The sequence below is a fragment of the Podarcis erhardii genome (assembly GCF_964252035.2).
Source record: "Podarcis erhardii genome assembly, chromosome: 9".
NCBI classification, from domain to species: domain Eukaryota; kingdom Metazoa; phylum Chordata; class Lepidosauria; order Squamata; family Lacertidae; genus Podarcis; species Podarcis erhardii.
The window spans coordinates 66627591-66644658 of NC_138512.1; the positions used below are offsets into that span (position 1 = coordinate 66627591).

Genomic DNA, 17068 nt, shown 5'->3' on the forward strand with positions numbered 1-17068 from the left:
TGTATGGCTGGACTGGAGTCCGAAAGGTGCCCTAATAGCCTCCTCTTTTGTAATTCACAAGTATCAACTTAAGCATATGCTAAAGCTGCCCCAAGGCCAGGAGCAGTGGGCAGATAGATAATACGCCTCAACGCCATCTGGAGGTGTATAGTATTGTCCTTTTGAAGTACACAAGCAGATAATGAGAGGTCTTTAAAGGCTGCATGCTGAGTTTACTGGAAATTGCTTGACGGGAGCTTTTAGAGCTTCAGTAAGGCTGCTGCGTTTCCATGCACTGCTCTGGTTCGCCAGAAGCAGTCTAGTCATGCTGGCCACATGACCCGGAAGCTGTACGCCGGCTCCCTTGGCCAGTAAAGCAAGATGAGCGCTGCAACCCCAGAGTCGTCCGCGACTTGACCTAATGGTCAGGGGTCTCTTTACCTTTAAGGCTGCTGCTAAATTCCAATAAAACTTGAAATACAGAGAGACTTGGGGTGGGGGGGACTGCTGTGGTATTTTGCAGTGGATGGGACTTGCTAGATGTTCTGGTGGAAGTTCCATCTGAGTCTCCAGTAACAGAAGATGAAAGCACTTGGATTGCCCAGATGCTTCAGTGGGCATCAACATTGTCAGTGTTCCTAGTGCCAAAAATATTAGTTGCATCCTTTATAAATATGGGTTTTGCTAGATCCCCTGCATTCAATGGAACAATCAGCTCCCCAGATTCCATGGGACATAATACACCTCAGAATCCTGTTGGGTAGTTTCCTCCATTTCTAGGGTTCAGCACTGAAAACCAACAGAGATTGCTGGAAAACCAATAGAGACCTACAATTCCTGTTGTGTTCATTTGGCAGTACCTCTACATAGGCGCTTCTAATTGTCTTGAGTTGTCACTTGAGCACTAAATTGGAACAAGTGCCCCTACCCCCAGTAAAAGAAATTTCAGTATGACAAGACATATCCCAAGCTAATGTTGCCCTTTTCTATGGAAGCCAATAATAATAATAATAATAATAATTACTTATTTATAGCCCGCCCGCCCCAGCCAAAACCGGGCTCAGAGTGGCTAACATCAATTATAGTGATACTTTTAAATTGGGTTGTGTGTTGACTATTATTTCCCCATCCCCCTATTCTCAATTTTCTTTCCAATCAACAGTTTGACTTGGATTCCATTTGGACATTTATATTTGGTGTTCCTGCATCGAGTGGCACTGTGGTTGCTTCAGTTCACAATCTTTGCACAGAAGCTGCATTTTTGCTGCTGGGGATGCTTAGGAGCATGTTGAATTCAGTAAGTATGAACACTGTTCAGATGTCAATAAACATCCAGCTTCCTAATTATGTGTTACCATTTGCTTTTGAAAGCTCAGAGAGGCTTACCTGGGGCTATGAGGCAGACTTCCCTCCATATCCTAGTAGGGCTGATACATGCTTAGCGTTAATATGTTATTTATTATCTTTATGATGCCATTGGTGGACATGGTTGTTTAGAGAGCAACATAAGCAAAAAACTATCTCCATATCCCAGTGAGTTTATCTTCAACCGTTTTCATATTAAACACAAATTAACAAAATGATGAGATGATGATATCTTACTCTCCATACAAAGTGTTTTTCTTTTATTTCATCAGTAGTTGTTTCATCAATCATTATATATTGGATTTTGTTTTATGTTAAGATTCCAGTGCAGGTTATGGCTGGCGCTCTCGCGCGCGCGCTCTCTCTCTCTCTCTCTCTCTCTCTCTCACACACACACACACACACACACACACACTATTAGCTTTGTTTTTGCCTTTCATTACAGCCTTGGCAGTCCGAAGAAGAGGGTTCTTGGCTTCGGGAATATCCAGTCACCTTGATGCAGTTTTTCCGCTACTTGTATCACAATGTTCCTGATCTGGCTTCAATGTGGATGAGCCCCGAGTTTCTTTGTGCACTGGCAGCCACTGTATTCCCTTTCAACATCCGGCCATACTCAGAAATGGTAGGAGAACAAAACACACACACACAAAAAGTAGAAACCAGCTTTCTCTCTCTCTTTCTCTCTTTTACTTCTTGTCCACATGGCATTTTCTGTTGGGATCTGGGATTTTATTTGCTGAAGTTCTGCATTTATATACCTCATTTCCATACAATAGGACATGCTAGGACATATATATATATGGACGCGAGATGAGCACTGCAACCCCAGTCAGCCACGACTGGACCTAATGGTCAGGGATCCCTTTACCTTTGCACACACACACACACACACACAATGGGTTGTGTGTAGGACAAGGACGTTGGAGACGAGGTTTCAAATCCCTGCTCAGCTATGAAACACACTGGCTGACCTTGGGCCAGTCGCTATGTCTCAGCCTAATCTACTTCACAGGATGGTTGTGGGGATAAAATGGGGAAGACGGAAAAGCATGTGCTCCACTTAGGCTTCTTTCAGAAAAGGTGGAGTGCAAATGCAATTAATAAATACAAAACAAACAAAAAACCCCATAACAAATTTAGATGGTGTCTGTTGGTAGGGTATAACTGCCTCCAACATAGAAACAGGAACGTATTGCTAACAGTTGTGGTTAGAGTACGACAGAAGGCAATGGGAATGGGATGATCTAGACCAGGGGTAGACAACCTAAGGCCCAGGGGCTGGATGTGGCCCAATCACATTCTCAGTCCGGCCCATGGACGGTCTGGGAATCAGCATGTTTTTATATGAGTAGAATGTGTGCTTTTATTTAAAATTCATCTCTGGGTTATTTGTGGGGCATAGGAATTTGTTCATTATTTTTTTTCAAAATATAGTCCAGCCCCTCACAACTTCTGAGGGACGGTGGACCGGCACACAGCTGAAAAAGGTTGCTGACCCCTGAAAATACTCTGTTATCCAGCTGGGGAAAACCTTTCGGAAGAAAATTGTATTCAGTTGTTTCCCGAACAGTCCAGGAAATAGTCCAGAAAGCAACAATCCCTAAAGTTTATACTTGTAGAAAAGCAACACTAAAATAAGTGAATAACTGCAAACTGCTCTCTTCCTTGTCTTGGCAAAGATAGTTTTGGTTCTAGTAAATCTCTTGACTTGCATTATTGGTGGTTGTTTTTTAAAGGTTACGGATTTGGATGATGAAGTTGGATCTCCAGCAGAGGAGTTCAAAGCATTTGCCTCTGACACAGGAATGAACCGAAGCCAGTCAGAATACTGCAATGTTGGATCCAAGACCTATTTGACCAACCACCCTGCTAAGAAGTTTGTGTTTGACTTCATGCGTGTGCTGATAATTGATAACCTCTGCCTTACACCTGCTAGCAAGCAAACTCCTTTAATAGACCTTCTCTTGGAGGTAGAGTTGGCCTTCTGCCGTTGTTCCTTTAAGCAGGACCAGAGGTTGTAGCGAGTAGTTTTCATGATCTGTTGTTTGTTAAGAGTACCGGTTATACCAAATTGTGAGCGATGGTAAGTTGCAGCCCTTGGATTGTATCCAACCCTGTGAAAGGGCTAGCTGGCCTGTGAGTTGCCACCGCTTTCTCTTTTCACTCCCTTTCCTCTGAAAGATCCCTGAAACTGTTCTGGAAGAAAGGGATGAAAGGAGAGCCAAACATATGGGTGGGCCAAAGAAGGAACGCTTCTTGTATGACCCTGGGTGGATCTAGACACCCAGGGGCGCTGCCACTATAAAGAAGTCAGAAATTATATCATTATAACAAAAGAAAGAAATCCCTATGGAAAACTGTTTTAAAATTTCCTGCTCTCTGCCGCCATCTGGTGTTGCTTGTTTATAGCACATTAAAATCGTCGTTTCTTTGCTAATGTAGCTGAGTCTTCTCTGATTGTCTTGTCTTGTGTATTTTCTGGTCAGCCTCTAGCTCAGAAAGAAAGGAAAGTGATAAGGCATTCACTTAAATGTGCATCACTCTGTAAGCCTCCCTCCTTAGCTTTTTGAACCAGAAAACAGCTCAGAAAAATGCGAGAGAGCAGAGGTAGGGAGATTCCCACCCCCCAGTGCTCACATTTGCTTCTGTCTTGTCCAGAGCTAGGGAGCAGCTTGGGAAATGAAGTAGAGTAGCATGTGAGCAACAAAAGGAGGCTGCACCATACTCTTGTGATCCATGTCACCCTCATCCTCTTCTCACAAAGTGGTCTTTTTATGAGGACCTGCTCCTCACACCACCCCAGTGAAGAGTACCAGTAGAACTAAAAATGCATCTGTTGCCACCATTAAACAAAAAAAAGTATGTGAGTGTGGGTATGTTCTATCAATTTAGCAGGTAGCTTGTATTCAGGACATTTTTTTCTCATTTAAGAAGAAAAGTATATTTTAATTGACCGTATTGACCACAGTTGTTGTACATGGAGCACATTCAATTTGTGTTGAGTCCCAGACAATACAAAGCCTGGGGTGGTCCTAAATTTGCCCGTTTAAAGGAAGCCCTTTTAAAGGAAGCCCTTACGGTAAATGCTTCTATGCTTTGGTTTTATTTTCCAGGCCTCTCCTGAGAGATCAACGAGAGCACAGCAAAAAGAATTTCAGACCTATATTTTGGACAGTGTGATGGACCATTTGCTTGCCGCTGATGTTTTATTGGGTAATTAACTTATTTTGCTTGACTCTTTTTCAGTACCACGTAAAAACACACTAAAATGGCTTTACGATGGCAAGCTCCGTTCGAAAGGAAAAAGTTCAATATCTGGGAACGTTTTGAAAAGAATTGGGTGAAAACCCTGAAAGTATCTTAAGAGCCTTTATGCAAGTCCTTTGGTTTGGTTGCACTTGGAATTCTGCGTACAGTTCTGTGTACAAGTCCCGCTTGTGAGCTTCTAATAAGCATCTGGTTGACCACTGTAGGAAGTAGAATGCGGGACTAGATAAGACTGTTGTCTGACCCAGCTCTTACATTCTTAGAAGCTCAGGCTTAATGTGTGGAATCTCAGGTTCTATGTGTCTATACTAGAGACAGCCAAGATAAATCTCTGGTCTCTTTCAGCAACTTCAGCTTTGTAAGGTAAAGGTAAAGGGACCCCTGACCATTAGGTGCAGTTGTGACCAACTCTGGGGTTGCGGAGCTCATCTCACTTTATTGGCCGAGGGAGCCGGCGTACAGCTTCCAGGTCATGTGGCCAGCATGACTAAGCCGCTTCTGGCAAACCAGAGCATGGAAACACAATTTACCTTCCCACCTATTTATCTACTTGCACTGTGACGTGCTTTTGAACTGCTAAGTTGGCAGGAGCAGGGACCGAGCAACGGGAGCTCACCCCATCACGGGGATTCAAACCACCGACCTTCTGATCGGCAAGTTCTAGGCTCTCTGATTTAACCCAGAGCTCCACCCGCATTAGCTTCTGTAGCTGGTGTCAATCAGAGCTCCACTGTTCCAGGCGAGGTGGAAAAAGGCAGGGAGCAAGTCTTCCGGGGCTCGCAGCCAAGATGGGCTTTTAACCCATCTAATGTTGTGAGACCAGGGTATCTTGCCACCTGTTCCTTCCTCTGAAGTTCTGCTGTGGTCCTCCACTGTCAGAGGTCTGAAGGATGGGCATACGAGGCAGGGCCTTCATGGCCTAGGCACAGAAAATGCCCTCCATCTGCACTAAACCTTTTAGCAGGTGGCAAAGACATGGCCTTGTTTACCAGTCCTGCTGGCTGGTGTGGTAGTGTTGGGGATGATTGATTCCTCAGCAACTGGTAACGTTTGCATGTTAATCTGTCTTCCGGTTCGCAATTTAGCTTGGTTTCATTCTTAATGCTGTGCCTGTTTGACTGAAGGATGGGATGAAATTATTTGGGTAAAACGCTTTTTAACGCTGTCATTGTCATTTAGGTGAGGACGCATCTCTGCCTATTACAAGTGGAGGAAGCTATCAGGTGCTTGTAAACAATGTGTTCTATTTCACCCAGCGTGTGGTGGATAAACTTTGGCAAGGCATGTTCAACAAGGAATCCAAGCTGCTTATAGAGTTCATAATCCAGTTAATTGCACAGGTATGCTTCTCTTCTTCCTCCTCCTCATCCTACTATCATTATTTTGGTCTGCTTAACTTTATACATTGCAATATATAAAAAGATAGGGAACCTCAGAGCCAGAGGCACTTTCCTTGCGTGTTTTTGCCTGATTGGAATCTGTCCTTGTACTCTGATGATGCCTCCTTCTTCCCTGGATGGAGGAGAACAGTGTGTGTGTGTGTGTGTGTGTGTGTGTGTGTGTGTGTGTGTAGCAACTAGTCTACTGTACAAAGGTAAAATTTCCCTGTGTTGTCTTGCCTTCTTTTGCCTCTGGCTCCACCCACCACAGGCATGTGACCCTTGGAAAGATTACCCAGAAAGCAATATAACCCCCTGGCTGTATGAATGTACAGATCATCAGATGGCTCTGTCTTTTAATAAACTCTATATATATCTACCTCCTACTTCATTATGCTAAACTTGAAAGTGTTTCATGGTCCTTTCCTGCAATTGAGACCAATTCCTACAGGAAAAAAATTGGAAGCTATTTTTACAAATTAATACTTGGCTTACTCCTTACATCTCAATACCGCAGTATGGTTTACTCTGATTTGAGTGGAAGAAATATCTTTAAAAACATGCTAATAAACTTGGGGTAATACAGAGATTCCATTTTAAAACATGTTCATTTGCATTTTTTGTTGTTGCTTCAGTCAAAAAGAAGATCTCAGGGATTATCACTGGATGCCGTTTATCACTGCCTGAACAGGACCATCTTATACCAGTTCTCGAGACCACACAAAACAGTTCCTCAGCAAGTTGCTCTCCTTGATTCTCTAAGAACACTTACTGTCAATCGAACTCTGATCTTGGGTCCTGGGAATCACGACCAAGAGTTCTTCAGCTGCCTGGCTCATTGCTTGATGAATCTGCATGCTGGGAGGTGAGCTCCTCACCAAGTACACATACACCAGTTTGTTTAGAAAACTGTTTACTCGGTAAAATCGTCAGGTGCATTGTAATTGCCCCCCTCCCTTTTCCTAGTGGACATATTTCTGCAGCTGCAGTTTATAAGCTAGAAACAGTCACACATCTTTCCATTTATCTTGCTTGCCAGTGAAGGGGCAACATACAGGAAATGTAGAAATAAAATTCCAGTCACGCAAGGACACACAATTTAGATAAAGACAGTTGTAAAATTTCAAGAGAAGTCACAGTAGGTTCTTGACGCAGCTTTAGGTCTTACATGAGCAAGTGAGCCATCAGTCTTGCCCTCTATCTCACACACGCTTCAGGTGAGGGAGTCTTTATGTTATGGTGCTTATGTATTAATTTTGTCCAAATGTTGAAACTCCTGAACAGAAATACATGAAGCAGCCATGGTCATAATTTTCCTCATCTTCCTTCCTTGTCATGTGTAAACTAGGTTAACCTCAAGGGGTGGTGGGAGTATCATGTATTGAGCCCATAGAGATAGATACACATTTTTTTACTCTTCGCCTTTTAGGAAGGCCCACTGCTTTTTTTCTTAAAAAATATTTAGAGGTGTGGCAATCACACAGGGTCCCTGGACGTTTCACCGTCTATTGATCCCTGTGCCACCACTTTATTTCTCGCTGCCACCACCCAGGCCCCACCTGGTACAATACTGAGTTCAGTCAGGTTTAAATTGGAGCATAAACTTCTGTTTATTTATTTCAGTTTAACAAGCGTGTGGTTTCATAAACGGTATCGGTCAATTACAATCGTAGGGTACCTATCCAGACCTGTAACTTCCGCTACCTGCTCTCATTCACTAAATCACCTCTCAGATATTTACTTGTCTACCTAGCTCCTAACTGTTCCTGACTCAACTTATTTCGCTACACTAACTCAACCTACCCACAGACTCTATCCCAATTCACTCCCTTCAACCAACCACCCAACTCCCAACAAACTCCCCTTTTGCCCCTCCCAGAGCTGGTTTTATAGTCCCTCTGACTCCACCCCACTGGATTCTGATTGGGTAACCTGTTTAACTAATTCACCTCCAGCACTCTCATATGTTAACGCCCTAAGAGGTACTCTCATTTTCCTACTCATATTGAAATACTGCCCCTCAATGAGGCCAAACTTAGATTCATACAATGTTTAGGGGTATGCGTACCCCCAGAAAAAAAGCACTGGGAAGGCCAGTCTAGATAAACATACAGACAGTATTTAAAACAGTTTTTTATGTGATGGACCCTGTTTGTTTAGGTCAGGCTTCATCCAGGTACTGTTGAGAAATGGAGACCTCGTGCAGATCTTATGTATACTTTTTGTCCTGCATACAGTGTAACTCCTTCACTTCCATCTAACATTGTTGGATAATATTTGCAGCAGCGTAGATGGGTTTGGCCTGGAAGCAGAAGCCAGGATGACTACTTGGCATGTTATGATCCCTTCTGATGTCGAGCCAGATGGAGTCTACAATCAAGATGTTAGTGAAGGTAATTATGCAGCTGGAGTCCATCCGTCTTAAATGTCAGTTAGTACGTTAGCTAATGTATTCCTCATGTCTTCCCTTAATCTTTCGGCTGTTTCATTTGAGAGTGGGGGTATGAGTTGTTTCCCAAGGAGCTATGAAGAAAAGATTGCAGGTGATAAACACTAGAGTATAAAAGAAGCCATTTCAAAGTAGAGGCCAAGCCAGGACTAATCAGAGGTTAATTTTGAACAGAGGACCAGTAATACAGATTACAGGCTGCATATCTGCCTTAAACAGATCCTGCCCAAACAGCAGTTAGGAATAATTAGGATTAGGTTTAATCCCTCTCACTCAGCAGGACCTGCCTCTCATGGAAAATGGCTAACAATTCAAAACTCGGGAGAAAGCAAGATTTATTACAGATCTGTTTTGCAAATCATTGAGGTAGATAGCTAAAATGGAGTTAGGATAATGAAAGAGAAAAATAAGGAAGCCTCCAAATGACTGGCAGCAATTCCAGCATTGTCACAGCACAGACTTTCTGCTTCACTGGAAACCCTTCCGTTAAAAATTTCGCCAGCATCATTGCTGTTTCAGCCTTGACACTGAAGAACTTGGGAACGCCATTGCATATTGGCTCAAAATGGAGGAAATCTAGTATTTGATACTATGAATCCCAGTCAGCACAAGATATTGTGTGACCTATAAACAGTGCTTTTTTTTCTTGGGGTACTAGAAGGAAAAAAGCACTGCTTATAAATCCAAATGAATAGACTCAGGTTAATATAAATCATAGGAAAAGCTAACACTAGTGTCCTAATCGTGTTAGGAGTGGGGTGAATATTTAAAAGAGAGAGTCCAAAAGTGAATCTCCATTGTGTGGACAAGGCTCAAAATAAACTTGCTGTCCTCCTGCCCCCTGCCAATTCTAAAAGGTTTTTTCCTCTCTACAATTCTATGATTCTGAACAAGGTAGTTTTATGATTCAAGAATATTCACAAACCCCAGGCGCTTTTCTGAGGCAAGCACAGGTGGTTTGTTCCAAACTTAATTTTAGTCACACATTTGGTTTTTTTTTTTTTTTTTGAGCTCTATCTCTCTCTCTCCCTCACTCACTCCCTCATTCTTGTCTCTCATCCATTCTGCAGCTGACAGGTGCCTAGCTTTATCTTAGAGCAATTTGATTTTACCATCTGTTTAAACTGACACTGTTTTCACTTGTTTTTAATTTGCTGCACTAGCTTGCATGTTGTTGTTGTTGTTGTTTTACTATTTATTAAATTGTACTCTTTGTTTCGTGCTACTCTGTTAGCCACTCTAGAGCGATAAATCTATGCTGGTTACAGGAGATTAATTATCAAAATAAATGTGCATTTGTTCACTTTTGTGTCCTCTTTGTGTATTTAGGTCGCCAGCTTCTTTTAAAAGCTGTAAATCGTGTGTGGACAGAACTGTTCTACAGCAAGAAACAGGCTTTGGAGGAGGTATTCAAAGTATCTCTCCCCGTCAATGACAGGGGCCATGTGGATATTGCCCTTGTAAAGCCGCTAGTGGAAGAAGCCAGTTTAAAATGTTGGCAAAATCACTTGGGTAAGAGCAGCTATGCAGATTATTATTGTGTGGTATATAATTCTTTGGCGGCTTAGGCATATTTAAAACCCCTTAAATGTAGGGAGGAAGATGGGAGCAAAATGACATTGTCCTTGATTCCATCTGATGTTGGATAATTCGCCTTCCGTTCTACCCATCCCAAAGGGCAAAACTTCATCCCCTGCTTTTCATCCTAGGGAACAAGGCTTTCCTGTTCATCACCCACAGACAGTGTTACAAATGTGGAATGTGCTCTTTGAGGGATTTCTAATGTAACAGTGTAATATCTACCTGTTTAAAAGTATGTGGGATGGGAGTGTGTTTGTGGGAGAATGCTGCCATCTAGATTAGCCTGCAGCTTTTCTGGGTATTGTTTTTGGTTTGTAGCAGGGTGGATTTGATTTAAATCAAATCGATTTAAATCACGATTTAAATCACTAGTAAGTAAGACTTGATTTAAATCATTATTTTTTTTTACAGAAAGGCTCAATCTTGCTGGTATAATCTTAATACTTACAACCATATGAAGGTTTCATTTTGGAATAATAAATTTTCAGAGTAGTTTTTAGTTATATCAAAAATTACTGATTTGGTTATACTATTAGAAATACATAGATAATTATGAAATTATGGTGAAGTTTAAGAAGTTAACTGTTCATATCTGGACAACTTTTCTGCTGTACTTCATTGGAAGGAGAAAAATAATCATTTCCTTAATAAACATTTAAACAATTTATTTAACTAAAAAAATAACATTATGGCATATGTAGCCATGTTTGTTAACTGATGTGGTTAATTTTATTTATTAATTTTTAAAAATTAGACTGAGTTTTAGCACACATGAAAAACTTAAAACAAATCCTTATTTCCTGATGAATAGCCTTTGGACTATAACGTAACTTAAATAGAAGACTATATTTGGAAAGATTTTTCCTCCGAAAGCATTTTATTTTAAAAATCCAATTTAAAATTTTAAAAATCCAATTTAAATTAAAAATAATCCAATTTTATCATTTCGTTTTTTTAAAAAAATCATTGATTTTTATCCACCCTTGGATGTAGATGTGCTAGTAGGTCCAGTAAATACGCTTTGAAAACCCCCAACTCTTCTTGGCATTCTAGCTCATGAAAAGAAAAGCATCAGTAGAGGAGAAGCCTTGGCTCCGACTACCCAGTCCAAGCTCTCCCGGGTCAGCAGTGGATTCGGTCTTTCCAAGCTAACAGGATCGAGAAGAAACCGAAAAGAAAGCGGTCTTAACAAACATAATCTATCCACGCAGGTATTACATAGCATTTAAAGACAAACAGATAATACAAAGGAAAAAAATAGTCATCCCTTATATGTACAGTATAACAAATTGATTGATGATTTAGCCTGTCTTAATAAATCCCCCCTTCACTATATTCTGTTACTTAGATTTTAAACTGCCTGAATGTTAAGTACTGTGGCCTTAATCCACCATAGCAGTTTCAAGTAGATGAGACCGTTGAAATACTTTGCTAGATTAGAGGTATTGTTTTATTGTAAAAATTGCAGCATAACTACTATCTACCATAATTCCATACGTAATCCACACTACTTGAAGTTTTCAGGGTTATTTTATATGTAAGTTGTTTTAAGGACAAGCTCTTTTCTGCACACATTAATATATTCATTATTTTTCTGTTAGGAGATCTCTCAATGGATGTTTACTCACATAGCAGTGGTTCGAGACTTGGTAGATATGCAGTATAAAGAATACCAAGAGGTAAATGAGAGCAGTAATCAAACCAAATGCTTTTATCAAATTTGCATGAGCATTGTATTTAAAAGTGGTTTCTTTATTTTGTTTCATTTTATTTATAAAAAAAATCTTTTATTTTGCTTTTCTGTTTTAAATTTGTAAGTCCCAAAGTGGTTTGTGATATACATAAAGCAGCCAAAGTAAAAAATAACAACTGAAACATTTTTCCAGAGTCATGCAATTTGAACTATACCATCCAGAACCAAAGAAGAACTCGGTATCAGTAGTCAGGAAATGCCAGAATAGAAAGATCTTTTCCTGTCTGCAAAAATGCCACATTGTCTATTTTCTCCAGGTCTCCCTGGGGAGCTCATTCCACAAATGGGGCATCACAATGAAAAAGGCCTTATTCAAACTTTTCAGTACAATCAGAAGATCCCCACCCATAGATGGTTCTCACTAAGAAACATACACCATGCAGAGATAAGATAATGATCATATCCTTTGGATAAGCTAGTCCTTCTCAACCAGCCATCTCCTAAATTAAAGAGAGCTCTTTATGTTGCTGCCCTTCAACTAGAGAGAAAGCCCTGTCAGCAGTTAAGAGGGGAGCATCCATAACTCAGTGGTATATATGCTTTGCATGAAGATGTCTCAGATAAAATCCCTTGCATATCCAGTTAGGTAGCAAGTGATAGGAGAGAATTCTTTCAGACACTCTTCTTAAGAGTGGACTGTACTGGGATAAAGCAGCTTCATATGTTTATAGAAAGATTTGTGGTGCTGGCAGCCTAGGAGCAGTGCTAGAGCTGCTTAAGGAACAGGTACAGATTTAAGTACAAGTACACAAGTACACCCTTTTTATAGACAACACACTTTATAAATATGTAATTATGAACTATGTAAATAACAAATCCCGTGCAAGGACAGTTCACAACTTGAGTTTTTAAGCTCCGAGATTGAGGAAAACAGCATGAATATCCAACTTTGCACCTTGGACCTTTTAAAAGACTTTGTTTTATTTTCATTTATTAAATTTATATACCGTCCTTCCAAGGATCACAGGGCAGTTTAAAATGCCTTGGGCTTCTTTGCTGCCGTGCCTCATGAGAATCTCTGTTCAGTTAGAATCACGGTACAAGGGAGCTTACTTGATTCTGCATGCCATTTATGACACATAATTTTGCACACCATGGCAGTTAACCTGTAGTGTCCTTTCCAGCGTCAGCAGAATGCGTTGAAGTATGTGACAGAAGAGTGGTCTCAGATTGAATACGAGTTGTTACGGGAGAGAGGACTGTGGGGCCCTCCTATTGGCTCTCACCTGGACAAGTGGATGCTGGAGATGACAGAAGGTCCCTGTCGAATGAGGAAGAAGATGGTTCGAAATGACATGTTTTATATTCAGTATCCTTACATGCCGGATACTGAACATGAGACAAATATGCTGGTAAGTGCAGTTACAGGACGGCAGTAGCTTTTAGCTGTAGCAATGCATTGGCTTATTTCTTGCATCATTGCCAAGAAGGTCCATCGCCGATTGGATAATGTGTTTCTGGTGGTGCTCAGCTATGGGTTTATGGATGGACGTTGATTCCCCTTCAAGTGCATATCAGCAAATATTTGCACTAGCTCCCTGAACCATGCAGCCATGGCCGTTGTTTTTTGCAGCCTCTAGATTCTTGCTGATTAATTTTCCAGTTGGAGGATAGCAGAAGTAAAGTGGGCTGTGGCTTCGCTCTGCCCTAACAGGAAGGCCATACTATACCACCTACAATGTACCAAGCCAGGTACAGCCCACCTACCATGTATTGTGACCTACCAGGTGCTTCATAGCTCCCTTGTATTTGCAGTCCTAGACAGGTAGCAAAAACATGAGGTTAATTGAGTCCCTGGTGGGCTGTCCTACATGGATGATGGACTGCATTGAGCTTGGGGGGGGGGGAATTATACAGGCCTGTGCTAGTCTGATCAAAGATACCTGGGAAGTTAGGAAAATGTAAATGCATTGTCAGGTAGGTGTGACTTGTACAAACGTGATGCTGCTGTTGAGGTGCATCTCTTAACAGTGTTCAGAACTCCCATTGTTCTGGGCGCATTTTGCAGCAGGGAATTTCATTAGCGCAAACAGTTTCTGAGCTCTGGGTGCAGTACTGTGCCTAAGATTTCAGATTAAAACTGCAGAGTGGAAGGAAAAGAGGACCTTTTTCAGACTCCCTACTTCCAGCTACTCTCTGAAGACTGGCGAAGAGACCCTCTTAAGAATATTAGGGAGGTGGGCAGGGGAAGGACTAGACCATGTGAAAAATGAACATAATATTTTAGCTGCAGTTCATTTTCAGCTTTGTATTCTTTTTATTAAAAAACGCACCTAGACATTCCATTGTTGCGCCCGTAACCTAGGTTTAGGGTGCCATTTATCTCCTAGCTTTCATATCTCAGTTTCTCACACTGTCTCTTCATAGTCCATCATATTTGAAGATTGAGTTTGTAGGCAAGTGCAGAATCAAAGCAGCAGTGTGAGCTGTTAATTTGATCCACTGATAATCAACAATATTTTAATTGAATTGCTAAAATATTGCGTATGCCTCCCGTGCTTTGTGATTAAATTGAGCTTTACCGTATGCTAGTTTTAGCAAAGTTTAAGGTTCGAGCTTCTGTGTTGTTATTTTTCCTGCTTTGCGTTTCCTGGTGTGGAGAAAATTAGAAGTTCAGTCATTACCTTTTTGCCCACTAATGCTCTGACAGTTTTAGTCGCATCATGCATTCTTCCTCAACATGATATTTCCCCTGATGTTTCTATACTTAATACCCTATTTTCAGTCTGACTTCTCAAGTAAGCCTCCTGAGACATCTGACGATACCATTCCTCAAAAGGTAAAGAGAGAAAACTCTCCACGGGTGGCAAAACAGATAGAAACTTCTCTGTGCATGTTAGGCAACCTTAACAAGGCTTCTCTGGTTGGCTTTCAACGTGCTTCCTCAGTAACTCTGTCGTAGGGTTAATGATATACTAAGAGGATGTGGCTGTGTTCTCTTCAGTCTTCACCTAATACAATGTCTATGTAGCTCTTTCTGTCTGTGTTGCACACTAACAAGCTGTGATGGGCTGTGCTGTCACTATTCTCACTGTATAAACATGTACCAGCTCGAAATTAGAACTAATGGACTATGATGTGTTTAGTGATGGGCAGTTTGGACATTCATGCACTTAGCCTAATAAGTATTTCAGTGCTGGCCTAATGTTTTTGCACTGTTAAGACAATCTCACCTGTTCACGGCACTGTGCTGGCAAAGCAGTTGACTCACCTTGTCCCATACGTGTATTTGGGACCATTAATTGCTGCTTTCTGCCCCCTTGTTAACATAAACATTTTCTATGTGCTTCTAATGGGGAACATGGGATGTACATCCTGGAATGCATTAATTTCTGTTCATGAACAACTATACTGCATTCCACTGATATTTAATTCCCAAAATATGTTGCGAAGAAATCTCCAACATTATATTGCCTTTGCAAATAGTCCTATCTAGGTCACACAAAAATACAGATCAAAATTTTTTAATAAATTTGCTCATCACTAAGTACAATATGCCTTCACTCATTTTGAATTACTTGTCAAACCAACATTTTGGAAGGTGATGCATTAATATATTTTTTGGCTCTTGGTGGACTTGCTAAAAACGTGTCTGTTCTCTAGGTGGCTTATCTCTTATGTCCATAGGACTAGGTTAACAAATCATCATCATATAAATGAACTGTTCTTTTAAAAAACCTCAAGCATAATTGGAGATTTTAGGGAGCAACTAGAGAAGAACTTTGGCTGAATTCTTAATCTTTTCCAATAGGCTTCAGGATGAAGTGCAGTGCTTTTTACCTTCCTAACCTTATATTGCCAACTTCATTTTTGAGAGATACAGGGGGACTGCGATCTACATGTTAATTGCATTATTAACTAATTAATTCCAGGCATAAGTATTTGGACTTGAATACAACCATCTGTATACATTATTAGCATAGTTTCCTCTTTGACCCCTGAATTTTCTTCAGAGAGTCGGGGGACAACTTTGGGAGTTGGGGAGGAGAATTTCCATTGCACAAGCGAGGGGAGGAGAATTTCCATTGCACAAGCACAAATAAGACAACTTCATAGGATGTGACCTAGTATAATAATGTGTACATCATACACCTGTGGGAGGGAGCCTCCATCTCAAGATCCTAATTTGGCCCACCAGACCTCTGAATTTGGCCCATGAGGCTTTTTGCACAAACCACACCCATCTGTCAGTCACTTGACATCACATGACCTCAGGTGTGGAGCTCTCTTATCTCCAATCTGAGCTTATTTTTTATCTTGGTGCTGTCACATGCCTTTCTCCTGTGCCTCTGCCTGCTCTTAGACAGGAAAAGGCATCAGGCAGAGGCTTACCTTCAGTCTTAGTGCTGTGCTCCCAAGCTCTGAGATTGGAGATAAGAGAAATGTGGCTTGTTCTTTGACAGTAAAAGGCAGCATTTCCACCCACCCAAAAGAGTCTCCCTTTGCATTCCCAATTTGAATTCAAGGAATGAGAATGAGAATTTATTAATTTCAGTCACAGACCAGTTCCAGCTCACATACTATATCAGGGAAGTCATAAAACACGATAGGGATATATTTGAGTTTGCAGTTGGGTATAACAGGGGCAATACAGATATAGCAGCAGTTAAAAATATATAAGGTATATCTTAATCACTAAAATACAACCTAAAATTGTCATTTAAGGCCTTGGTCATTATGGTAGCACAGCTTGTTCCCTAAGTTTTGTGGCAGTCGCACAGAATTTGGCCACCCTTAGCATGATCTCTGGATCCTTGTCCTCTACCAGGGATTTTAGACATTGAAGTTCGGACCCATTTGGAGATTTATGTATAGCAGGGATAATAAATGCTGAGCGTATATCCCCGTAGAAACGGCAGCGTAACTAGGCATGAGAGACAGTTTCTACCTCCATCAAGACGCAGGGGCAGACTTGTTCTGCGTAAGGTTTACCCTCAAATCTGCCCTGCAATAAGGCAGATGGCAGCCCATTGAATCTAGTGAGGGTAAACGACCGTCTGTATTTAGGTATTTGTAATTTTGACAGACATTTTGCTGAGGTGAACCCTCTCCCATTATCTATTATTGTTGGGTGTTTATTCATCTCACTCACGTGACAGTGCAGTTCCACACCCCAAATTTGTTGGCGGATTATTGCTGTAGCTTTCTCATAACCTACAGCTATCAAGGCCTGTGGGGAGAACCCCAAGCCTCTTAGCTTTTTGTGCAGTGTAGCTTTCCATTTGGATTCATAGGAATTCAGTAGGGTTACCGGAGCCAACCCGACAGGGGGGAAAACAAGTTTTAGCCAAT

At 41.2% G+C, this 17068-nt stretch overlaps 1 protein-coding gene across 5 annotated transcripts in view; it reads left to right on the forward strand.

Moving 5' to 3' along the window:
* Positions 1-17068, forward strand: part of WDFY3 (WD repeat and FYVE domain containing 3) — a 139504-nt gene that overhangs the window by 94774 nt on the left and 27662 nt on the right. For 4 of the 5 annotated variants that reach the window (XM_081876576.1, XM_081876573.1, XM_081876574.1 and 1 more), the window contains 12 exons: positions 1142-1276; positions 1790-1969; positions 3084-3317; positions 4461-4560; positions 5794-5954; positions 6629-6858; positions 8277-8386; positions 9772-9954; positions 11077-11234; positions 11625-11702; positions 12901-13128; positions 14502-14555. In XM_081876576.1, the coding sequence (XP_081732702.1) occupies positions 1142-1276; positions 1790-1969; positions 3084-3317; positions 4461-4560; positions 5794-5954; positions 6629-6858; positions 8277-8386; positions 9772-9954; positions 11077-11234; positions 11625-11702; positions 12901-13128; positions 14502-14555 (1851 nt within the window). The remainder of the gene's footprint in view (positions 1-1141; positions 1277-1789; positions 1970-3083; positions 3318-4460; positions 4561-5793; positions 5955-6628; positions 6859-8276; positions 8387-9771; positions 9955-11076; positions 11235-11624; positions 11703-12900; positions 13129-14501; positions 14556-17068) is intronic. The other variant, XM_081876575.1, reaches the window with a different exon arrangement.